The sequence below is a fragment of the Psammomys obesus genome, unplaced genomic scaffold (assembly GCF_907164565.1).
Source record: "Psammomys obesus unplaced genomic scaffold, mPsaObe1.curated_primary_1811, whole genome shotgun sequence".
Taxonomy (NCBI): domain Eukaryota; kingdom Metazoa; phylum Chordata; class Mammalia; order Rodentia; family Muridae; genus Psammomys; species Psammomys obesus.
The window spans coordinates 2,247,095-2,272,444 of NW_026596443.1; the positions used below are offsets into that span (position 1 = coordinate 2,247,095).

The 25,350-nt window shown below is 48.5% G+C and overlaps 1 protein-coding gene across 1 annotated transcript; it reads left to right on the forward strand.

Annotated features, from left to right (window-relative positions):
- Positions 1 to 14,074: 14,074 nt before the first annotated feature.
- On the forward strand, positions 14,075 to 24,838 carry Fmod (fibromodulin). The gene is made up of 3 exons (XM_055598139.1): positions 14,075 to 14,156; positions 16,877 to 17,862; positions 22,987 to 24,838. Exons 2-3 carry the CDS (start codon positions 16,884 to 16,886, stop codon positions 23,136 to 23,138), a joined length of 1,131 nt encoding a protein of 376 aa, XP_055454114.1. The 5' UTR covers positions 14,075 to 14,156; positions 16,877 to 16,883; the 3' UTR covers positions 23,139 to 24,838.
- Positions 24,839 to 25,350: the final 512 nt, after the last annotated feature.

Below are 25,350 nucleotides of genomic sequence, written 5' to 3' on the forward strand. Positions count from 1 at the left end.
CTCCTGCAGATACAGAGCGTTGAGAACCACAACATGGCCAGGTCAGGACATCTCCCAGCACTGGCCTTAATGCTTCATTTGTTTGTTTGTTTTTCTAAATGATAACCCTTGTTCACAACAAACCCCACTAATCTAATTAGTAGTGTAGGCTCTCCTCCTCCAACAAACCCACACAGCCAGGGACACCCAGGCCTTCCTGACAGAGGGAGCTGGAAGGGAAGGGAAGGGGATGCAAGCACCACAGTGGTCACCCGACTCCTCCACTGGCGAGGGGCAGACCCTCACCACCAGCTGAGCTTGTCTTGTGGAGTCTTGTCTTGTGGGGTTCTCTAACAGGCAGCCCCAAGCAGGCGGAGCTGAGCCCGCTGAACATGCATGGGTTATTGTGCCTTTTCAACTACTGATGAGACCAGAACCTCAACAGTGAAAGAAACAGGGACTAGCAGAGCCTGGGAGAAACTGAGGAAAATCTCAGGCCTTTCCCAGAGGTGAATCATTGATAGCAATGGCTCCTGGCAAGCAGTATGTTCAAAAGGACCCTGAGTTTGGTTTCAGCTTTCTTCATTCATTCATAATTTCCATTGTTGATTTATACTCTGTGCCGGATGTTGGGCTTATGTCTAAGTCTCAGCTCTCTTCTTGAACTTCAGTTTATTGTCTGTGTTATACAAGTAAAATAATAGCTGTGTCTAAGCAGTTAAGAGCATTGGCTGCTCTTGCAGAGGTCCAGGGTTCAATTCCCAGCACCTATATCACAGCTGCAACCATCTGTAACAACAGTTCAGAGGATCCAACACCCTCTTATGACCTCCAGAAGTACAAGTGCATGCATGTGACATACAGACATACACACAGGCAAAACACCCACAGTTTAAATAAATAAGTAATTAAATAATAGTTGTGTTGCAGGGCTTTATGAAGGTCAAATGAAATTATGTATAGAGAATTAATGGCTGAGTAGCTAACTTCTGCAGACTGTCCTCTGACCTCCCCACATGGACCATAGCACTTGCACTCACACTACACTGCACACACACATGCACACAACACACACACACACACACACACACACACACTAAATGAACAAACATGACAACTCTTTAAATCTCCCTTGTCTTCCCTGTTGTCATTCTCTAGAGAGGAGTGGCCTCATTCTGATCCTGGATGGCATTGTCAAGTTCTCCCCTTGCAGCAGTTGATGAGTGGGGAACTGGAGAATGGAAGCAATGGATGAGGAGAGAGGGCAGGGCTAAAGGAAATATAACAGGTCAGACATGAACGCCTCAGGGTGGTGAGGTTGAGGCTAACCACTCTCAGTGGTGCAGGAGAAAGCGAGTTCTCCCATAAGGACGTGCTTCTCAAAGTGGCTGACACCTAAGAGGTGGAAGGTGGGCGAGGGAGTGAAGCTATCTGTATCTTGATTGAAGATCAAAACAATTTCTATTCTTGCAAGTTCCCTTAGAAATGCAGCCTCTTGGGGCCTGGGAATGGAATGTGTTTCTTCTCAAAGCTTACCAGGCAGCCTGGCTCAGAGCCATCTGGCAGTGTCTTCATCAGGAAAGTTGTGGAAGAAGCACAGTGGCCCTCGTGATGTTGCAGCAGCAGACACCGGAAGATGGCTTGTGGCTCCTGCCTGGGTTTCTCCACAGCTCCAGGGTCATCTTGAGGTGGGATGTGAATAGTTGCCCAGTTGGGGTGCATGCCCTAAAACGGTGCTGCTCAACTTTAGAGCTCCCAGGGGCTTACAAACCCCCAGGGAAACACAGCATGTTTGAAACACCAATTTTATTCAAGAAAATTTTTGTCAAGAAAGTGTTGAATCCTACTGAAATAAACATGAGTGTTCTGCTAGGCTGGCTTTTTTAACATCAAATGTGAGATCTCACCTTGAGTAGGATCTGCTTTGGGCTCTGCTCCTGGATCAGTATGTGTCCATTCTCCTTCCCTTTCTGGCTGCTTTAGCAAAGGGCTACTTTGAGTTCATCATGCCCATCCCAAACAAGACTCTACACCTTGCTACATGCTGACCTTATCTAGAGATCAATAGGAGGCCACCTGCACAGTTTCAGTGAACAGAATAGGCCTGGGTGTGGGTCTTTCCTAGGCCGACACTCTGGTTCCAGTGTACACTCAGGGCTGGGAACTGAGCTCTACTGTGTGTCAGAGCCTAGACCCAGTGGTCTGACTTCATCTCCAGTTCTGTTGTTCTTCCTGCCCCCATGAAGACAGATACATGATCTATGTTTCTACCAGACTCTCTGCAGATCAAGACAGAGTACTCCATCTACTCATTATCAGAACACCCAAGATGGACATTTTCTAAGCACCTAACATATGCAGATGCTGTGCTGGCAATTATCTTCCACTGGTGGGAATTAAACCCAGGCCTGTGCATGCTATACAAGCCCTCTTCCACTGAGCTACATCCTCAGCCCTTGGTTTGTGTTGGGTTGGTGGTTTGTTTGGTTAGTTTTTGTTTTAGAACATGGCCTCGTTGTGTTGTTCTGACTGACACTGAACTTCCTGTGTAGTCCAGGCTGGCTTCAAATGTATTCTTCTCCTGCCTCTACTTCTCAAGTACTAGGATTACAGGCATGTACTGAGATACTCATCTATACTCTGTAGGCAAGGAACCTGAGCACAAATGAAGCAGGAACATGTTCAAGATTTCCGGTATGCAAAGTCATCCTGTTTGACTCAAAAACTCAAAACATGTCTTACTAAGACAGTGCAGTTGCCTCCCTGGATCCTTATTCTAAAGGATCCCTTATTCTAAAGGATTCCTTATTCTAAAGGATTCCTTATTTAGTTATTTGTTTACCTGTCACTTCACTACAGGCTCCAGCAGAGATGGCAGGCAACAGAGGAATTAAAGTTACTGAGTCCTAATATAGCTAAATCCCCAACCTCAGACCTCTAGATGGATCTTGGGTAACTGTTGCTCATTTTGATGGAACTAGAAAAAGAGACTTTAGTATGGGGAATGACAATCATGTATGGGAACTACTAACCTTCAAAGGCCAGCAACCCTTAGTAACGAACCAAGTGGCCTCTATCTCCAGAAGGTTCCATAGCTCCCTAATACAGCACTACTCCCTGGAGACCAAGTGTTCAAAATATGAGCCTATGGGAATGCTTCGTGTTCAAACCGCAGCACTGCCCATTAGCTCATGAGATTAATGTTATTGTCCCTACCTGTGCTGGTGGGGTTTTGCCCACTTGACACAAGCTAGGATTATCTGAGAAGAGAGAAATTGAGAAAGTGCCTCCATCAGATCAGCCTACAGGTAAATCTGTGAGGCATTTTTTGAACTAATGATTGACGTGACTAATGATTTGAACTAATGATTGAGTCCAGCCCTCAGTGGCATTGCCACTCCCTAAACAGATGGTCCTAGGTTGTATAAAGAAGGAAGCTGAGGAAGCCAAGAGGCAGCATTCTTCCATGGCCTCTGCATCATTTCCTGCCTCCAGGCCCATGCCTTGAGTGCCTGCTCATCTGTAAAACTAAGACATAGTAGTAGCTGTCTCTTGGGGTTGTAGTAAGAATCTCAGAAGCGGTATCTGGGCCTTAAGGGCTGTTCGCCATGCCTGCTCTCACCTGCAGTGACCTGTGTGCTTGGTAGCGCCCTGTACACTTCTCTATCTCGTCCCCTCCAGCATTATTCTTAGCTTATGTGCAGAGCAAAACTGTCATATACCTGAATCACTGAGTGACAGGCCAGATAGGCTTCAGGTTTAAGGTCACCCCTCCACCTTCTTTCTCATTCAGACATCACTCCTTGAGCAACTCCCCTTCTTTAAACTGAACATGCTTTCTAGAAGGTTGTCCTTCTGTAATTCATCTTGTCATCATCATGCTAACCACACTTAACATGTAGTAATTACAGTGAAAATATCAGGTGATGTCCAATCAAAGAGAAAAGCCATTGAATTAGGCAAGGTTTTCTTAAGGGACAGAATACACACACACCCATTCACACTAAAAGGAACTCTGTTTTGGAAAGAAAAGATAAAGGTGGAGGATGGGCACAGAGAGACCAGAGGTAGTTGTTGAAAACCATCATTACTGTGTGCATACTGGAAAGACTAGGAGCTGAGTAGTTTCTTTATCCTGAAATCTCAGCAGTATCAATCTGAGGCTAAAAGCCTGGAAGCTCGCTGGAGAGTTGCTGATGCTGAAAAGACAAAAGGCTCAGGTCACTGGAAGATCTTACACCTTCACCATCATCACCACAATTATCACTATCACCTTCCCTACCGCCATCACCATTATCACCATCACTGTTGCTACCATCACCACTACCATCATCACCATACCACCACCATACCATCTCCATCCCTCCCACCACCATCAGCACCACCGCCACCATCGGCACGGTCGCCACCATCAGCACCATCACTCACACCACCAGAAGCAACCGCAGCAATAGATCCACATACTGAGAAAAAAAAAAATGAATGCACACTGCTTTTCTCACCCAGATCTCTGATTAAAGGTATCTCTCAGACTGACAGAAGGTCTTCCCCTCAACTCCATCACTCTCCCATATGTCAGCTCTTTGGAAATGTTCCACAGACACATAAGTTTCACAAGTCTAGATCTGTCAATCTAGTCAAATTGACAACCAAGACCAAACATCACAGATGTTGTCTTATCTGCCATCCACTCCCATCTACCTCTGATTAGAATGGCTCATATTTGACATTCATGCAAGGTGCTGCATGCTAGGAGGAAAGCCTTGCTCAGCTCCTGTTGGAGAGCAGAGGTCATTCTTCCTAAGAGGACTAGCCTATACCTGGTTTCAGACAGAGACCTCAATGGCCCTGTCCCAGAGGCAACTTGAAGTGTCTCTCCATGAGGAGACTCATCCTCTGTGCCCAGGCATACCCATCCCCCTCATATATACCCAGGACCACCTTTGCCAAGGCAGAGTTTACCCTCTCAGAGTCGCTTAGCATGTCCTTCTTGGTTATAAAAGGATTATGAGACTTCAATGGCCAGTTATTGAGTAAATGACTGAGTAGCTGCTTTCAAGTCTCATTTGTTCCTGAAGCCTTTCAGATTCAGAGACAAAGGAGCTAGGGTTTTGGCCTGGGACAGCTAGCAGGCTGCAGAGGATTCCCTCTGGCACAGCCTGATGTGAGGCCATGCAGTGTGACCACAGGCAGGCACAAGGCTGTTCTAGGCCAGACCTTCCCAGTCTTGCTGAGGTGTATATATTGCGCAAAGAGAGCGTGCCAGTTCAGCAGATAATAAACATGGAAGTGTCCACGGGCCAGCATTTTGCTGGGGGGGGGGGGGGGGCCTAAGTCATTGACAGAGACTTCTCCAAGTTTCAGGTGGCACTCAAAGCACTTTACCGACACTTCCTCCATTGCAGGAAGATGAGTCTGTGAGGAAAGGTGGCAGTCACAACTGAAGTGGAAGTTTCGGGCTTCTTACAGGAAGCGGGGGGGAACGCCATCGGCTGCTGGACTCTTCTATACATTGAGCCTCCAGCTGCTCTTGTACTAGCTGTTCCTGCACCCGCGATTTCTCTTTTGTTATAGGCCACTGCTCTTGCCACACAGGTCTGTTTGATAACCATTTTAGGGGCAAGGCTGTAGTTATTTCAGCAGCGGGCAATGGACACAACTTGTGATTGTTCTTGACCTCAGGTATCAATACTTTCCCCAGGAGCATTTACCGTTTCGCCTCTAATTCCATCATTTGCTGTCCCTGGGATTGCTGGAATATTAATTTGAGTATCCCGTTGTTGTAAAAGATCTCTTCCCCATAAATTTATGAGTATATCAGCCACATAGGGTCTCAACTTCCCTGTTTGCCCTTCTGATCATGCACATTTAATCCATCAGACACTTTGTCTTATTTGAGATAATTTACTAATTCCTATAAACTGTGTATAAACCTTCTGAAGTGGCCAATCTGGATTCCAAGATTTTGGGGAGAGGATACTGATGTGAGCTCCTGTATATACCAAACCTTCTATTTCAACAACACTCATTTGTACCATTAGTTTGGGCCTTTGATCGTTAACTACTGTTTACCAGAACACACATTTTCCAGTGCTCCCGAATCCCCTTGTTCCTTCTACTGGAGTGGCTTTGCCCTTGATGTAAGAAAATAGTAACAGCTGAGGAATTCTATCTCCTGCATTAATTTTCATATCTATTTCTATATGTATTTTTAATTTCTTCCTTGCAGTCCCCATCTACAATACCTGAAAGTACAATAAATCCTTGAGAAGTCAATCCACTTCTTCCCAAGATTATTCCTACCATCCACAAAGCTAGAGGACTATAAACACCAGTGGTTATTTCGTAACTCTTGGGAATAGTGTAAGAGATGTATCTGTGGCCAGATCCAAAGCTGCACTGCTTTCAGTAGCATGCTTTAGATCAGCAATACTTAGTTTTAATCTTCCTGCCTGCTTGTTACCTTCCGGCTGACCAAAGAAAGACAGCTCACATTGTTTGCTGCAGGGCCTCAAGCTGACAGGCCCTTCTGTTCATCTCCGGATGGTAAGAGGTTACCTCGTATTTCTCTTATGGAATTACAATCCCTAGACCAATGTTTTCCCTTGTCACAGCAGCTACAAAACTCTGGAAGCTTTTGCATTCCATTGCAGGCAGAAACTGCTTTTTCTCTTCTAAGAATACTATATTCTCCAGAGTCAAAGCTCCTGCTATTTTGAGCTCTAAAGCTTCTAGCCTTACAATTTTTTTGGAAATGGCCAAATTCACCATAATTAAAACACTGGGCATTTTGATTTCTGAGATTTCTAGATACAGCTTGTCCTATAATACTGGCATGATGTGCCTGAGAGCCAATTTCTGTTGTCTCTCTTAGCCATTCATCTGTTGGGGCTGTTCACGCTTTTAATGGTCTAATTGCTCTCTTACATTCAATATCTGCATTTCAAACCAAGATCTGTATCAATGCCTGTCTGGTATCAGGATCTGATACAGCTTTATTTACAGCTGAAGTCAATCTCTATATGAAGTCAGTGAAGGCTTCTCCAGGGCCTTGTATTACCTTAGTAAATGAGGTAGATTTTTTCCCAGGCTTCTCAACCACATCCCAGGCTCTTAAAGCTACAATGTGACATTGTTCAGTTATGACATCATCAGCCCGGATTTGCTCCTGTAAGTCAGCATAATGCCCTTCACTAAGCAATTGGTCTTTAACAACATTTATGCCCCTTGCTCTATCCCATTGTTCCATTTTCATGGCTTCATCCCTTCACTACAATAACCATTGTAATTGCTGACCAGCTTCTAGCACAGATGACACCAATCCCATCCAGTCTTGGGGAATAAGTCTGTTTTCCATAGTCTAGATATGGTGAATGGTGAATGGATTCCATACAATACAACTGACTCTTTAAAATGCTTTAGATCTGGCATGTCTGTTGGATGCCATGCCATCTCATCATAAGCTTGACCACCATCATTAGCAGACTTACGCTGCACAAAGACTGGGAAGACTGATGGTGCCTGCATAGCCCAAGCAACTCCTCTGGCAGCTCAGTTGGCTCAAAATTAACCCTTCTGCCCTATACACAGTCCTGCCCTTCCTGGCTCCTGGCCTCATGCAGCTGCTCTGGGTACCTGGCAGTGAAAGAGCGTGGAGCAGGGTGGGGTAGCAATCTGCCTTCCAGCCTAGTTTGCTTCCCTCTGTGTCTTGCAGGAAATTCCCACTCCCATACACCAGGCCTGAACTTTCTTCTCTCTCTGGCACTTTTTGTTTTCCAAGCACTTTAACCTCTACACACAAACTCTCTTGTTGCACAGCTAACTTTGTAATCCTTTCTAAATGTAATCCTTTCTAAAATGAGAAAATTGGGTGGCACTTCCAGTTTTCCTATGTCACCCACTTTTTGTTTCTCAGACCCCTCTATATCCACTTGTAAGTTTTCATTAAATTTTCTAACCTTTTAAAAAATTAAATGTAGGAAGATAATGAAGCAAAACCAGAAAATCCCCTCTGAGAACAAAGTGCCCACAGGCAGCAGGCGCCATCTTGCTGACCTTACACAGTATTTTCATTCTGTCAAAACAGGCCATTTCCTCTACAGCATTAGAAACTAAGTTCACCATTATGTGTAAGCCACAGCTGATTGCCACCTGTAGGCTTAGATTTTTCAAACATCTACTTTAGTCAAGATTCTTAAATGTCGCTATCTCCCTTCCCACACCCCAACCTTAGGTAGGAGATAGTAGAGAAAGGAGCTATAGACCTCTTGTATCTACTTCCTGATGATTAGGGTCATTGGGTTCTTTGGGGATATACCAATCTCAGTCATCAGGATACCAGCAGTTCAGTTAAATAGCAAAGCAGCAAATCACAGCAGCAGCTGCTGCTGCAAACATCCAGCAACAGCAACAGAGGTGGTACCACTCAGCAAAAGCAGCCAGACTCCACTCAAACAGCACAAGTCCACTGAAGCAGCAAAGCAGCATGAAAAGTTCTCTGGAGCATTTCTCTCTGTAAAAACCAGCAAAGCGATCCAAACTGTTTCAAAGCATAGAGAAGCAAAAAAGTGTGCTCTCACTATCTGCGGGCTTCTATTTATCCTTCTCAGAGTACACACAAGAATGTTTCCCAACTGGCAAAAACCATGCCTCTTTCACAAGGTAGTTTCCATTGGACAAACATCACAGGGGCTGTTTTCTGGTAGGTGGGGAAGGGTGGACATTTCCCACATCCCATACTTGTGACCAAACACACACACACACACACACACACACACACACACACACACACACACCAAAAAACATACTCACATGACACAACTGAGTTTCCAAAGAAACCAGAAACTTCCACTTCACACAATCCACTGCCTTTCCTCTGGGTTCCCCTAGGGACGTGTCCCTTAAGCCCCTCAGTGGACATAACAGTCACAGTAGAAACTCTAGGGTATGGGTCCTCACTGGCCTGTGTCACTTCACTTTGTCTGTAGGACTTCCAAGCCTACAGGTTATCACAATGCAGGCTGCTTCTTAGCTGCTGCCCAGGGTCCAGTCCAAGGGTGCTATGAAGCCGGGTACCCCTTTGCCACTCATGTATGGTACATATCGTCTGCTCCCACTTCATTCAGGAGACCACCTTCTTCCCCAGAAGCTTCAGTGTGTGTTGGATATGCATGTGGCTGCCCCTGTTGATGTGCACTGAACAGCCATCAGAGGCTTCTTGGTGTCAATCATCTCTAGAATTTGAGATTCCACAGTTAGTGCCATGACAGGAATATGGATGCCATTGCCTGCCCACTAGCAACACCCTGGTGCATCTAAAGTGATGCTTAGAGAAATTCTTCCTGAAACACTGTAGAGCTCTGAGGTCTCCTGTCATTAACCTATAATTGGGAAGAAGGTAGCTGGGTTCCTTATGCACAAGGATCTCCATGCCAAAGACTTGCAGTGCTCTTGGGTTCCCAAACAGGTAAAGGTGGACTTGGACTGACAGGCCAAAGGCAGACAACATCCCATGGGAACACTTTTAGAGGCTTCTTGCAAGGTCTTAGCTTGGACACTTACTGCATTGTAGACCTCCAGAAAATTTCCAGACTCTAAACACTAAGATGGCACATCCTCCCACACTGAATCCCAGAGCAGAGACTCAGTTCTCAGTGACCTCACAAGGTGGGGTGGGTTGCTGGTAATGGAGTTTCTAAATAGCAGCCAGCAAGACCACAATGGTGGTGAGCTGTCTGCTCATAGTGTGGTCTGATCCTCTGGCATCCAGGGCAGCTCAGCTCCAACAGGTCCTAGCTAGCCTACCACTCAGTAAGTGTCTTTGCTGAGCTCATGGAGCCCACAGATGTCCTCATGACCCATGCTCACCACTTGGTTGCCTTGGCTGGGGAAGAACAGCATAGAACACTGGCCAGAAGTCCATTGCTCTCTTGCTACCCGGGGCGTCCAGCCATACCTTATGACAACTCTGCCATCTTAACAGTAACTAGTGGAAGCATAGAGAAGCTCAAGGCCTCTCAGTGCCACCTGGTGCCACAGCCTGAGGCCCTCTCTGCTTTCTTCTACAGATCAGTAGAATGATTTCTGGAGTCCTCTATGCATCTCCAGCACTTAGAACTTGAGGTCTTGCTCCTCTTCCAGTTGAAGGAAAACAAGTCTTTCCACGGCTTCAACATCGTATGGTCTCACCCTTCTGGGAAGAGCAAACTGTCTAAAGGTTCTTAATGAGCCCTTAGCACCAAGGGAAATAGGAAAACATGTCTCTTGGAAACCTTGGGGCACCATTGTTGGTACCAGTGTAACCAAGACTTTCCGTTGAAATAGCAGTCTAGTTAAACTTCCTCTCTGGCCTCAGGAAACTTCAGGACAGGCCAGAAAGCCTGGATTGTATTAGTATGGCTGCCTTCCTACTGACCTCCTTAAGCCTAGTCAAAAATCTCACTTGAGTGGACTTTTGGTCTTTCCTCCATTGCTGGGCTATCTGTGATCAAAGGCTAGGTCACGAACACAGGTCCCTTGGGTAATGAGGACAGGGGTTTGAAGCCACCTCTTTACTTGTGGGACTTGAGTCAGAATTAATTTCATCCTTCCCAGATGAGTTGGTCCAACATCAAAAGCAATCCGTTGTGTCCTGATGGCTGTGGCTTAACCTGACCTTTTCTGGGGAGGAAGAAAATGACAGTGGTCTGTATCCCTGGAAAATCTAATCACCTTGAAGGACAAGAGTTTTCCTGGCCCAGTAGTGCTTACTCCACCCAGGACTGATTACTGAAAACACTCTGGGAAGCCCAAACTGGTTCACAGAATGTTTATGAAGTTCTCTGCATGCCCAGCTAGGGACAGGGATGTCCATCCCTTTGGTTTGCAGTAACTGTACAATGTTGGATCAACACCTTCCAGAAAACACCCGTGTCTATCACGGACCCTCCTCCTCACATGTGGGGTCTCTCTGCATCCCAGGGGCATGTAGATGCCAAGCTCTGAGGTCCTACATCTAAGAACTGGAGGAAGAGTATCCATTAAAGCAGAGGTTGGTTCCTCCTCTCAGAGTCAGAACAAGGCATTTTTGACAGTACCCAGGCCTCTGGAATTCTCCTTCCGGCCATCTCAGCACAGTTGGAGGAGCAAAGGCCAGGTGCAAAGCTCACTGCGCAGACACTTCTTTAGCAGAGCTTGCTTGGGAAGGATTCCTGTTGATATCTGGCCCCTTACTGATCTCCATTGTTAGTTTTAGTCAGGATGCCAGGATTTTGTGAAGTAAACATTTGTACTTGATGAGTAGATTTCCCAGAGCTATCTGGGCCCATGGAAGAAGTGTCAACTGGCTGGACAAGGTGGCACACACCTTTAATCCCAACACTCAGGAGGCAGAGGCACGGGAATCTATGAGTTTGAGGCCAACCTGCAGAGTGAATTCTAGTACATCCAGAGCTACACAGAGAAACCCTACCTTGAAAAAAATAAAGCAGAAAAGAAAGAAAAAGAAAAAGAAAAGAAAGAAGTGTCAACCAACCCCAGTTGGCAAGAATAATGTCATCTACAGGAGAAGTAATTCTTTCTCTCTCTCTCTCCATCTCCCTCTCTTTCTTTCTCGTCCCTTTCCCTCTCCCTCCCCCTCTCTCTCTCTGCCTCTCTCTCTCTCTCTCTTTGTTTGTTTTTTTCAAGACAGGGTTTCTCTGTATAGACTTGGCTGTCCTAGACTCACTTTGTAAACCTGGTTGGCCTCGAACTCACAGAGATCCGCCTGCCTCTGCTTCCCTGAGTGCTGGGATTATAGGCATGCGCCACTGCACCCACTTTCTCATATTGATTAGAAAACTGTATATATTTCTCCTCACACTGATGAAGTGTCTCTCTCTTTTTTCCTTTATGTGCATGTGTCTTTGTGGGAGATGTGCATGTAGTACCTGCAGAGGCCAAGAGGGGCGCTGGATCTCCTGAAACTGAAGTTACAGTTGTGAGCTGCCACTGGGGGCTGGGATCTGAACCAAGCTCCTCTACAAGAGCAGCCAGTGCTCTGAACCTCTGAGCCCTCTTTTCAGCCCCCTGATGCCATTCTGTCTTAACGACATTACCAGCTTTGCTTTATTGTGGGCATACACCATACTGAAGCCTTCCATGTCCCCATCACTTAGGACCATGTCTGTCACGGGGGAATGCTCCTAAATAAAGTACATGTGGGGACAGGTACCCCTGTCACTCAGCCTCTTCTCATCCCTGCACACCCCTGCTTCCAGCGCAGCAGGCTGCTATAACTGTTTGGATGTCACCATATGTGGGCCCTGGCAACAGAGTGGCCATCACCACTCCTCCCTTGCTACCTTCCGGTCTAGTTATAGAAAAATGTATGTGTGCCATGAAGTCGTGTAGAATGAACGTGACACGTTGCTCTTTGTACCTCTTCCCTGCCAGTCGCTCTGCATCAGGAGTCCTACTTCCATGGCAAATTGACACTATAGTCATTAAATAAGATGACAAACATAAGGCAAACTCTTTAGGGTAGAGGGTCACACCCCTTCCCGACAGCCTTACACTAAGTCAACAACAGCCTCACATCTGCCCAGACACCTCTAAACTTTCCAAATGCAAATCCTCTGACCATTTCCCGCTTTCCATTTCTTTAAATTAAAGGGTGCTTCTTGAGTGTGGGTACTTGTCAGTAACTTTGGGAAAGAACATTTAGACCTATGGGTCATCTGAGCTAACTAGACTCAATGTGGCCCACAGTCCTGTGGTTCTCAAGGGTTTTCCCCTAGTCCCTCAGCTCCAAGTTTCGTTTCAGACTCACTGTCCTGTCTGTCTCTTCACTGGAATGTCTAGGTGGCATCTAACTTTGCATACAAGAAGTGTAACTTTGGTTTTCCACCCAGCTCTGCTCTTCTGTCTCTTTCCACATTGGGCAGTGGTGCTACTGTCTACCCAAGGGCTGGATTAAAATTTGGATAAAGTCATGTTTGGCTTTCCTCAGCTTTATGAATCTGATCCACCTATAAGACATCTCAGTTCTGTCTAGAGCAGTCTACCCTATACCCCGCTACCCTAATCCAATCTGGCATTATCCAGAAGTTTCCTTTCTCCACACATGCCTCCTATGAATATATACACATTTATATGTATATATGTGTGTAAATATATATTACATATATGTATAAATATATATCTTACATATATATATATACAAATTAAGGGGCTGGAGAGAAGGCTCTGCAGTTAAGAGCTCAGGTTGTTATTCCAGAGGACCCAGGTTCAATTCCCGGCACCCACATAGCAGACCACAACCATCTCTAACTCCAGTTCCAGGGGATCTGATACCCTTCTCTGGCTTCTATGGACACTGCACACATGTGGTACACAGACATCCGTGTAGGCAAAACATTCCTCATACACATAAAATAAAATGTTTTAACATGTAAATTAGATCTTAATGAGTCTCCTTCATAAAGTATGTTTTTAAACATTTCGGCTAAAATCTTTTCTGTGCACTGAAAACCTCCTCACTGTCTAGAGCCTGCCTGTCTCTCTAGCTTCATCTTCCCCCGGCTTAGGTATTCCACATCTGTAAAGTGGGGACAACAGGAGTAGTGAGAGTCCATGACTTTCTGCTCCTTCCCGTGGCAGGAAGGCCTCAGCGATCACTGGAGCCAGAGCAAGTCCTCCAGGTAGCTCTCCCCCGTACTGGTCTAACATCTGGCCACAGGGGGTGCTTGAGCCAGAAAGACAAGTGCAGGCACCCCAGGGAACCAGGGTTGCTGAAAGAGTTAAAAGGCTCTTTCTCCAAACCCAGGCCCTCCCTCTCCTGTGTCTGCTTTATGGGCTTAATGAGAAATCCAGGCGCTGCGCAAGAGACTGTGCAAATAACTTCTGGGGCATCGCTAACTCATTCAGCAGGGAGAGGCTTAAGGCTGCCAATGCTTCAGGGAAGATAAGTGAGTGGAAAGAGGTGGTTTCTACAGCATCGGGCAGGCAGTGTGAGCTCCTCCCCTGCAGAACTGAAAAGCCAGCTTAGGCTCTCTAGCCCCTCTTCAAGACATTTGATTAGGAATTTGGGGGCGGGCCCTGGCCTGGCACAGACTTGCACACTCTCCGTAGGCACTCACTCTCTCTTCCTCCCTCTCACATTCTCCAACCCAAAGAGACCAGACAGAAGGACGTGGTCACTCTGAACGGTTCAACCCAAGGTAAGTGTAGTTCTATTTCTTTAGGTTTTGTCCCTTGCAATTCTATAAAAAGAAATGAAGAAAACTAGCAAGGCTGGGGAGAAGAGCAGGCATAGATGAGTTATTCCTCCCACTTGATCCATGCCCCCCCCAGGGATGCTGAAGAAAGAAAACGGCAGGGGACATGGGATCCAGCAAGTTACCTGTCTCCTACAGCTTCCTGTGGGTGTTGGAGACCTCCGGTTCACAGACATGAAAACATGAAAAAAGTACAAGAACCTCTCTGCTGCTACACACGAACCCCAACATGCTGGGGCTCAGGGAGAATAGTCTCTGAATGTCTCAAAATTCTCTCAGAGAGGTTAGAGGGCAAGCTTTGTGTAATGTGTGTGTTGTTGGGGTGAAAGGGGGAGAATAAAGACTGGATGGTATCCAGGGAGTCATGCATGGAATGGACCACTAGAGTAGGAGATGGTTTTTAGTTTGCCCTCAGCTCTGATAGGAAAGACTTTTCCTAGAGTGGAGAAATGAAATAGTACAGTAATAGCTCCTGGGTCAGGATCTCTAAGTCTGAGAGAAATAGTCCTGGAATCCTCACACTGAGAATTGTGTTCTCTAGCTCAACAAGAATCAACTTAAGAGAGTGCAACCCTGAAGCGACATTCTAGATCTAGTGGGGTGAGGACAGGCCTGCCCTCCTACCAAGCCCTTCTAGCAGCCCTACCTCTGAGGAAAGGCCACTGTGGCTGGGCATGGAGCCCCATGGAAAGCTGAATCTCAACAAGGAAGGTAGCTCCCCTCTGCCAAAGTGCCTAGTCTGGAAGAGGGAGAAATGGAGACAGAGGCGTAGTGTGCCAGCCCTCTCTAAACAGCCACCTTGGTCAGTCCTGCAGCAGCCCAGGGCTGTGCATGGAAAAATGCTTTCTTGGCAGAGGGCTGCTCCATCCATCTTCTCTCCTGGCCTGAGTCAGGGGCCAACCAGCATCCTAGGCAGTGGGCAGTTGAGTCTGCTCCTTAGAAACACTGTGGTTCTTTGTTCAGCAGCTTTGGCTGGCCAGGGATGAGCCAGGGTGCCCGTTCTGAGCCATGCAGGGAATGGTGGGAGGAAAAGACCTAATGGAACTGTTTCCATGGAAGAGAGGGGCCCAACAGGGATGGTGCCCAGAAGTTGAGTAGTTGGAGTGTCTCAGTCAGGGATTCTCTCATCAGTTCTGATGTTGTCTTTCACGCGCCTCTCCTGTCCTGTCCAGTTGCCGACCCCAGTACAACCCAATGGTGAGAGCACCAGGAAAAGCACTGTCTGTCTTAACACTTGTTTCGGGGGTCTCCCTGCTCGCAGGACTATGCAGTGCACCAGTGGTAGGAACCTGGGGTAGAGTAGAGCACCCGGATCAGATACGACACCCCTTGTCCCCCATCTTCTACACCTCCAGCCTCCCTGCTGGAGACCCCAGCATGCCTTGTTCTTGACTTGCTGGCGAGCTTCAGTGCAACAGGCTCCTCAGCAGCGTGGGTGCAAACTAGGCCTGGAAATCCAGGTGACATCACTTGGAGGAGGTGGCTTAGATGAAGAGAAGGGGTGCACCAGGCATGATGGTGCATGACTTTAACCCAGCACTCAGGAGGAAGAGACAGGTGGATCTTTGGGAGTTCAAGGCCAGCCTGGTCTAGATAGTGAGTTCCAGGACAGCCAAGACTGTGTAGAAAGACCCTGTCTCAAAACAAGGTGGGGAAAGAGCAAGGATACTAAATCCTCCTGGCTACCTTCCCTCCCTTTCATTTCTATTCCAATTTTCAGCATCCCTATTCATCCCCACTGGCTCTCATATGGCTCTTGCAATCCCCATGGTGGGTGAAAAGAGTGTCAAGTCCTTTCAGTCTTCAAGACCACAGGAGAGAGATGCAAACCAGGCCAGGCACAGTACAGTCTGCCCAGAAGACAAGCGCTAGAGTGGCGCTGGGTTCCCAGTCTGGAAAGACTGAAGTCTGGGTTCACACATAGCCACAAGCTGCTAACCCGTGCATTTTTCTCACCCAGAAGACTCACAGGCAATGGCACTTTGGAGAATAGCCCAGACCTTGTGGTGGCCACAGGGGGGCCACACCCTCCCACACACTCAGGGCCAGAAACCCCCAGGCTGTCCACAAGACCAAAAGATCTTCCAGAAGTAGCTCAACTATTCCCTTTTGAAGTCTCAGTCAGTTCTGTTGGTTTCCTGGGCCTGGAAAGAACCAGGAAACTCCTGGCCTTGAACTCTCAGAAAAGATTTTCTGGGGAGTCCAAACTAGATGGGAATTCAGACCTCAAAGTATCCCACCATCCTGGTACAGGAAGGTATATAATTATGGGAGGGGAGAGGGACAGACAGAGAGGGGGTACTGTGGGCTTCTCAGTTTCAACAACAGAACCTGGGGGTGCTAGAGGATACCGAGGACCTGCCTTTCCCGAAACTAGCCCCACACCTCTCAGGTTCCTTTCTGCTCTCAGGCTCTTCTCATTGCTGCATGACCAGAAGCTAAAGCGCTGACTCCCTAACACCCAGGCCCAGCTCCCAGGGTGTGCGCAGCCAGTGGGAGGAGGCTCCGAGGAGGAAAAGCGCAGCTCCTGCCCTCCAGTGCTTGGCTGCATAGTCACAGTGTCATCTACGTAGCTCATAGCCGAAAGCCAGCCTGAGCGCCCCAACTGCCCTTCTGCACTTTTCCTCATGCCCCCACTTGCTCTGTTCTCTCCCTTTCTACAGAGACAAAATGCAGTGGGCCTCCATCCTGCTGCTGGCAGGGCTCTGCTCACTTTCCCAGGGCCAGTATGATGAAGACTCTCACTGGTGGATCCAATACCTCCGAAGCCAGCAGTCCACCTACTACGACCCCTATGACCCTTACCCCTATGAGCCTTCTGAGCCTTATCCCTATGGAGTGGAGGAAGGCCCAGCCTATGCCTACGGCGCACCACCCCCACCGGAGCCCCGAGACTGCCCCCAAGAGTGCGACTGCCCCCCCAACTTCCCCACAGCCATGTACTGTGACAACCGCAACCTCAAGTACCTGCCCTTTGTACCCTCCCGCATGAAGTATGTCTACTTTCAGAACAACCAGATCTCTGCCATCCAGGAAGGTGTCTTTGACAATGCCACCGGGCTGCTCTGGATCGCTCTACATGGCAACCAGATTACCAGTGACAAGGTCGGCAGGAGGGTCTTCTCCAAGCTGAGGCAGCTGGAGAGGCTATACCTGGACCACAACAACCTGACCCGGATGCCAGGCCCACTGCCTCGATCCCTGAGAGAGCTCCACCTGGACCACAACCAGATCTCACGGGTCCCCAACAATGCTCTGGAGGGCCTGGAGAACCTCACGGCACTGTACCTCCACCACAATGAAATCCAGGAAGTGGGAAGTTCCATGAGGGGCCTCCGGTCCCTCATCTTACTAGACCTGAGTTACAACCACCTCCGAAGGGTGCCCGACGGTCTGCCCTCTGCCCTGGAGCAGCTGTACCTGGAACACAACAATGTCTACACCGTCCCTGACAGCTACTTCCGGGGGTCACCCAAGCTGCTGTATGTGCGGCTGTCTCACAACAGTCTCACCAACAACGGCCTTTCTACCAACACCTTCAACTCCAGCAGCATTCTTGAGCTCGACTTGTCCTACAACCAGCTGCAGAAGATCCCTCCCGTCAACACCAACCTGGAGAACCTTTACCTCCAAGGCAACAGGATCAATGGTGAGATCTGGGGGAGGGAGACGACTCCTTGAATGCTAATGGGAATACAAAAGAAAGAAGCACAGGTTGCCAAATGATCAAGCAAAACACTAACCACCAAGTCCCATAGTGCACATACGTGCGGTGGCCCTCTGGCGGAGGCAAGAGAGGACCACTAAGTTGGTTGGCTCCAATGACACTTCCTAGGAGAAGCAAGCTTCAGTTTAAGGCTTTCAAGGCGAGTGAGTGTATGGGGCAGGTCTGGGAAGGCAAGATGAAAACAATTAGCACAGGAAATTGCCAGAAAGAACTGGCCACTTAGCAAGTCACCTGTTGGGAACAGCCATCTATGCAATGTTTTGGGAGCTCTGAGTTTAGAGAAGTGCCAGAGTAACTGGTTCCCAATTTGTGGTCATGGCCTCTTATGGGGTCAAATGACCTTTTTCACAGGGGTCACATATCGGATATCCTGCATATCAGATATTTACATTAGGATTCGTAACAGTAGAAAATTGCAGTTATGAAGTTTCAATGAAAATAATTTTGTGGTTGGAGGGCACCACAACATGAGGAACTGTATCAAAGGGTCGCAGTGTCCTCAGAGGGTTGAGAACCCCTGCTACAGAGGGATAGTCATGGAGAAGGAGACTCTGTGTGATCTTCTGGGGTCTACCTTAAGGGGAGGTTTGGCTGCTAGGTCTCTGAGAATCCTTACAATCACCAGGGACTGCAAACTCTCTATTTACCCTCATGACTCCCACCTGCACAGCTGGTCTCTTGTTTTTAATGTTTGTTTTTTCAACTTACCAATTGATGAACAAAAATGGGTAGCCTCCCAGAACTGAATGTGGGACTTCTTGCGGGTTCTCCCTGGAGTCCAAGGAGCCCCTGGTGGCAAGGCAAAGCTCCTCCCTGAGGCAACATGAGCCTGGCCACCCAGAAGCCTTGAGGAGGGAGCATAGGACTGTGTGCTGTATGAGAATTTCCCCACACAGGCAGGACTGCCTCTCTGAGGTTGAGAGCTAAAAGATGAATTTCTGATTGCCCTTTCGGCCCCTTTCTGCTAGGATCTCCTGTTCAGTACATGCTTGCATTATTTCAGTAGCTTCTGATGTCTTGATCTCAGCTGGAAGGTACTGAGGCAGCATTTAGCCTCGATCCTCCTGGGGCTCAGTACTCTGCTCTAGGGAATGGAGGCCTGCAGTTGACGCAGAGGGCTTTGAAGTTCTTTCAGCCTGCTGAGAAGGAATGTGCCATCAAAGCAGCACAGGAGAGACCCAGTCCTGTCCTCTCTCCCTCCCTCTCTCTTCTTAGGGGACAGAGCGGTCATTTAGCAAGATATTAATAGCCAGACAGCCTCTCTCAGAGGGAGTGGAGGAGGGGCTCTGAAGTCTAAAGGTGTCTGTCTGCTCCTTTCATTTAAACTGCAAGGCACCGGTTTGTTTTTGTTTTCGTTTTGTTTCATTTTTGTTTGTTTGTTTGTTTGTTTCTTTGTTTTTCACATCTCAGGTTGGTTTTTACTTAAGTATCTCTTTCTGGGGAGGATTCCTGTTAGTCCCACGGTGATGGTGGGAGTCATTCACTCTGTCTAAAGATACCACACCATCAGAGTTTGGCATTTTCTCACAGCTTGCCGTCCGCTGATTCTGAATCCAGAAGAGCTGTCACGGAAGAAATGTCACACTGTATGCTGTACCTCATCCAAGTGTAGCGATGAACATGTGGCAGGAAGGCACTCTGGGAAAGAGAGCATGAGCTAATGCCTCACTCTCCAATCAGAGAGAGGTAGCCAGGATAGGCTTTGTCACACCATCTCACCACCCTTATGTCTCTATGCAGAAGCACCTGGTCAAATGCAAGGTGATCCCTCTCCCAAAAGCTGAGCAGAAAGTAGTGTTCAACGAGTTGTCCCAAGGCCTTGTAAGAAAGCTCTCTGTTCAAACCCCTAGAAAATGTCAGCATCTACCCCAATCCTGATGTGCCAGGTTTGAACCTAATTTCTTCCTTCCCTTTCCTGGTTATCACTTAGTCTCTCTCCCAGCTTCTCCTTAATAAGCAAAGTAAACCCCGTGCCTTATCATTCTTGACTTAGTAAATAGTTTGACTTGGCAAACAGTTCAACAATCAGTCCCTGGTAGCATATTGCCAGCTTGCCTCCTCGTTTCCATGTTAGCGTTGACAGGCATAGTCTGGGTGCTTGTTTTCCAAACTGCCGGGATGGGGAAGTGAGGGACAGTAGAAGAAAAGCCATGTCTACAGGTCACCCAGCCTAAGGAAGGTAGAGTCCCCAACTCCTGCCTTTTGTCAAAGGATCTAAAGCCAGATTGAGAGCAAGGGACAACCTGTCTCTGATATAGGATGCTTCCATAGCTTGCCTGCCACACACACTGGGATAATCAGGAATGTCTTCCTGCACCAGCAGCCAGGGACCATGTTGGGATGAAGGTGTTGATAAGGGGGATCCAAGAGAACAAGAGCTCCAGGCCCGCTGGCAACTAGAAACTGTCTCCCCCACCACCTCTCTCTCCCTCCAATGCCTCCCTCAGTTTTTCCAACCTGGCAGAGAAAGAGAGAGTGAGCAGACAGAGCCCTGGAATGTTATTCAGAAGCTGTGGGATCCAGTGGACAGGGCGGGATTGGAATTTGGAAAGACTTATGTCAGTATTTAATCTGGGCTGGAAAAAAAATTCTGCCAGGGCCTCCTCACAGAAGCCCTGACCTGCTGTGGGCCTGAGGAAGGCAGGGGGCTCTTACAGCCCCCAAGAATATCTGATCTAAATGCTGGGTCTAGTTACTCGTGGATATGGCCCACCTTCATGTGCCCACAATGCAGAACTTGAATTTTAGCACAGTCTGCCGCTCTGTGTTGGGACCTCTACCTCATTCCCAAATAGAATTGGAAGTGACAATGGAGCTCTGCCACCTCATGTCTCCCCAGCCCTTGTACACAGATACCCACTAAATCTATTCCCAAGGACCAAAAAATATTCCGTATCTTCTGCCCTCCTCAAAGGGTATATTTCCCAGCCCCTACTCTTCCTGAGAACTAACTCTTCTCCAGGCCTGAATTCTGCATCTGTGTGCAGTGCAAAGTGGTTTTGCTACAGCACACCCGCCCATCTCTGTTAGTTCTCACCGGGGACTAAAGGTGTAATTCAAAACCACCTTCCTCCTCAGCCTTCTGTGCCTTCTTCCTTGGGAACCTTCGTTTTCACACTCATTACCTCCGCCAGGAGGAACTCCCATCGCCTCTAAAAAGTGGGCTAGTGCCTACCCCCTTGCAAGAGGAGCAAGGTCTCTGGTGGGACAAAGCCGGCCTTGCTCCACAAGGAGGCTGCAGCTGCCAGAACTGTATCTGTGTATGATGTTTGCTCCAGACCCCATTGGCACCTCCTTCCAAACCAGTTCACAGAAAATGGAGAGCCAAGTGGGAAGCAGCCCTGACAGGCTTCAGAACTCCCAGGGAGGACTTGGCTGTCTCTTTTGGGGTTTTAACTGGGATCTTGATTTTTCTTTCACGTTACTAACAAACTGCGGACACAGGTGGTTGACTCATCCAAGAGGACAATGAAGACAGCTGTGGGAGGCTTTATGCTGCGACAAAGCAGAACTAGGTCTGTTTCAGAGCTTAGCGAGACTCCCCTACCAAAGAGGCCTCAGAGACTTCTGAGAGTAAAAAGAGGCAATGGCCAAGGGGGATGGCTCTGTCCACCCCACTCCACCCCCAAGTCTGGAGTTCAGATTCCCAGAATCTGCAAGGTCTTGTGGGAAGGACGCCCGAGGACATTCGCAACGTGCAGAACAGAGCACAGATGGAAGTCAGGGATTAGGAGGCTGTGTTTCGGAAGCTGGAACATTACCCTGGTGGTGGTGGTGGTGGTGGTGGTGGTGGTGGTGGTGGTGGTGGTGGTGGTGGTGACAGCCTGCCTGTAATTCTAGCCTCAGAAGACAGGTGATCCCCAAGGCAAGACAGCTAGCTGTCAAGAGTAGAGATATCAGCAAGCTCTGGGTTTGATCGAAAGACCTTACCTCAGTGAAGGTCAGCAATTGATGAGGGTTCCTGACATAAGCCTTGGGCCTCCATATACATGCATGCAGACTTGCATACATGTACAGATGTTTCATATATATGTAAACATGATACACATGTGCATACCACACACGCATGCATATTACACACATGAAAGTGGAAAAGAAAGAAAGAAAGAAATCAAAGAGGCAGACCACAAGGTGTGGTGGCTCACACTGCAATGGTCACACCCAGGAGGTGGAGGTAGGGGCATCTGGAGTTCAAGGCTATGCTTAGACACACAGTAAGACTGAGGCTGGCCTGTACTACACGAGAGCCTGTCCCCCAAAGTCAAAGAGGCCTATGTAATCATATGCTGGAGGCAGGGGAATCGTTTATGTTCGTATGTTTTTTGAGACAGGGTCTCTCTATGTAGCCCTGGCTGTCCTGGAACTCACTCTGCATTTTAGGTTGGCCTTGAACTCACAGAGATCTGCTTGCCTCTCCCTACCTAGTGCTGACCTAAAAGGCTTGTACCAGCCTCCACACTTGAGCACTGTGGCACTGCTGAGTTGCCAGCCTGCCTTCTGCTTTCTCATTCCATTTCCTTGAAGGCTCTGGCACACAGACACTTCTCTCTAAGGCCAGGATTTCTCTCTTTCGCTTCCGAACCTGCAAAATGACAGGAACTGTTCGAGAACGGCGTCCCTCCGTTTCTGGAGCGTCCTTGTAGTGGCTGTCAGCAAAGCCCTCTTTCCACAAGCAGCCAAGCCTTTAGAGCCGCTGTGGTCGCCACCTACCCTCTGCTTCCCCCTGCTGCCCGCAGACTGGAAAAAAGCAAGGCCTTGTGGGGAGGACACGCAAGGACATTTCTGGGTCCAGGGGAGCAAAGCACAGTTAAGGGTGGGGGAGTAGGAAGCTGAGGTGCAGAAGCTCAAACAGAGTCAACTCTGTTCCCAGCACTGTCCTAAACAGTCTGACTTCATTTCTAGGGCACCCTTCGCCCCCTCTCAACCCTTCCTCCCCACACTCAGTCTTTAGTCTTTATTTCGGCGGATTCAAAGGAGCCCTCTAAGCCAATGTTGTATCTGATTTCTCGACTGCGCTTCTCCCACCCACCCTTCTTGTTCCCGTAGAGTTCTCCATCAGCAGCTTCTGCACGGTGGTGGACGTCATGAACTTCTCCAAGCTGCAGGTGCTGCGCCTGGACGGGAACGAGATCAAGCGGAGCGCCATGCCGGTGGATGCGCCTCTCTGCCTGCGCCTCGCCAGCCTCATCGAGATCTGAGGGGCCTCGCCCAGGCTCCGGGCTCCGGGCTCTGGGCTCCGGGCTTCAGGCACACGTCTTCTCGCCACCCCGCTGCATTCGGCTTGAAGGTCTGGTTTGGCTTTTGCTGGACGGTCTGGGACAGGCATGCGACAGAAGTCCACATGATCTGATTTAAGTCTCCTTCCAATAGGCAAAGTTAAGTGGGATCAGGGTCCCAACCAACTTCCACAGAGAACAAAAGTGGCGGCAGAAGGAGTGGCCATGGAGTCCAGTCCCCTTCCCCACAAAATCTTACTATCCCTCAACTTTCCCCTGACCTAGTCAGCCTTAGTATTACGCTGCTTGGTCAGTAGCATATAGCCATTTCCAGACAACCTGACTCTGGGCTGTGTGCAAAGCATGGCCGGCTGGTTCTGCAAGTTGCTCTGGGCTCCTAGTCATTGCTCTCAAAACATACCTCTTGGCCAGCCTCCTCCTCCTCGGCCCAACTCATCCACTCTTCCTTCTTTTGCTGAGGTCTCTTCTATGCCTTAGACAGTCGGGAGACACCCCACCCCCACCCCAAGGCCAGTGGTTAGCTGTTCCGCAGCCTGTGGAGAGGGGCCACACTATTGTCTGAGGTTAAAGAATGTCTAAAATCACCGCTACACCTCCCTAACCTCACCTGGTTAAAGCCACCAAATCAGAGGTCATCAGCATAATGACGATAGTCAGGGCTTGGTACCAGAAGGCATAACTAGCTCTGTGATGGAGGATCGGATTTCAGAGGAGGGAGGGTTTGAGTGGCTGTGATCAGTATCCATAATGGAGTGGGGAAAGGTCACCCCTCAGACTAGAAGGACAGAAGGGGCAGCCTCCCTCTCTGGTTTTATCTGACCCAAAATGATCTGTGCTCCTTCTTGGGCTTTTTGTCTTGAAGGGGCAGCAGTGTGGTTTTGAAAATATGAGAAATCCTCCACCCATCCTTTGATCCAAGGAGGAAGGCTTGGTACACAGATGGCAGAGGCAGACTCCACCAGCCCTAGACCCTCCCGCTAACCCAAACTAGGGGTTGATCTCAGTACCTGGTTTGTCCCTCAGGCAAGAGTTTAAGGTACCAGCTCTGCTGCAAACGCTCACTGGGGTGTGGGAAGCCCAAGCCAGACAGCCAAGCCTTCTCCTCACTAGGCATAGCTTCCTTTGCTTTCACTTGATGGAGCCACACCTCATGTCGGAAGGTGCCTGTGATGTGTAGCTTGTCTGAGAGTAATCCTGTCTTCTCTTTTCTAAAAATGGTGTTGCCTGGGTTCAGCCCACAGGCTCATCTGCCCCCCCTCCCCCGCCATACACACACGGGGATGGAGCCATCTGGGAAGCCAGCAGCAAGGACCATTTGAGGGGTGTTAGCCCGAGTAGGGTCCCTGCCCAGATGCCTTAGACCCCTGACTCTGGGTGCACTTGGAAGCAAGCTTTTCTGAAAAGGGCAGAGGAGGGGGATTGCTTAGATTGTGTCCTGGGCTCCAGAACCTGAAATCCACAAAAGCCAAACCAGCTCGTTTCAACCAGGAAGTGCCGCTTGCGGGGCAGGGCTGACCTGCCCAGGGCTCTTGGGAAGCACCTGCATGCCAACACCATCATGTTCTATAGAGGGTCCTCAGCATGGACAAGCATGAGTGGTGGCTAGCCTGACCAATAAAGTTATTTTATAAGTGCATCTGCAAGGGTGGAGTCATTGGTCGCAGCCCAGTCACATAGGCCATGAACTGTATCAGCTCTTTCTTATAAAAAGTAGCCCATATAAAAACTCAAGTTACCAAGTGTTGTGTTATGAAAATTCGTAGTTTTAATCTCCCTCTCCCCATCTCCCTCTCCTTTTGTCAACACCAGGATGAAGGTGTATCACTGCCTTGATGGCTGCTGCCCTCTAGTGGCTCCAGCCAGAAACTGAGTGCTGCCCCGCCTAGCCAAGCCTCCTTGGTTCTGGATGAACTAAAGCAAGCCACCTACCCACTGTTCGGTCTTCTCAGTGCCTGTTTCTGAAAACCCTTCAGGTGTCATGTGCCAGGCTAATCAGTTAGCATTGTCATGAAGTGAGGAGGGTGACTTCATTTGTGCCCCTGGGGCTAGGAAGAGGGGAAGTGGCTGAGGAGGAATATATGCCAAATCCTGACCACCTCAACTCCAAAGTGAACTGAGGATGCCCTGGAGCATGTTTTAGGAAAGAATGTGGGGGTCTGAGTGCCTTGCAGAT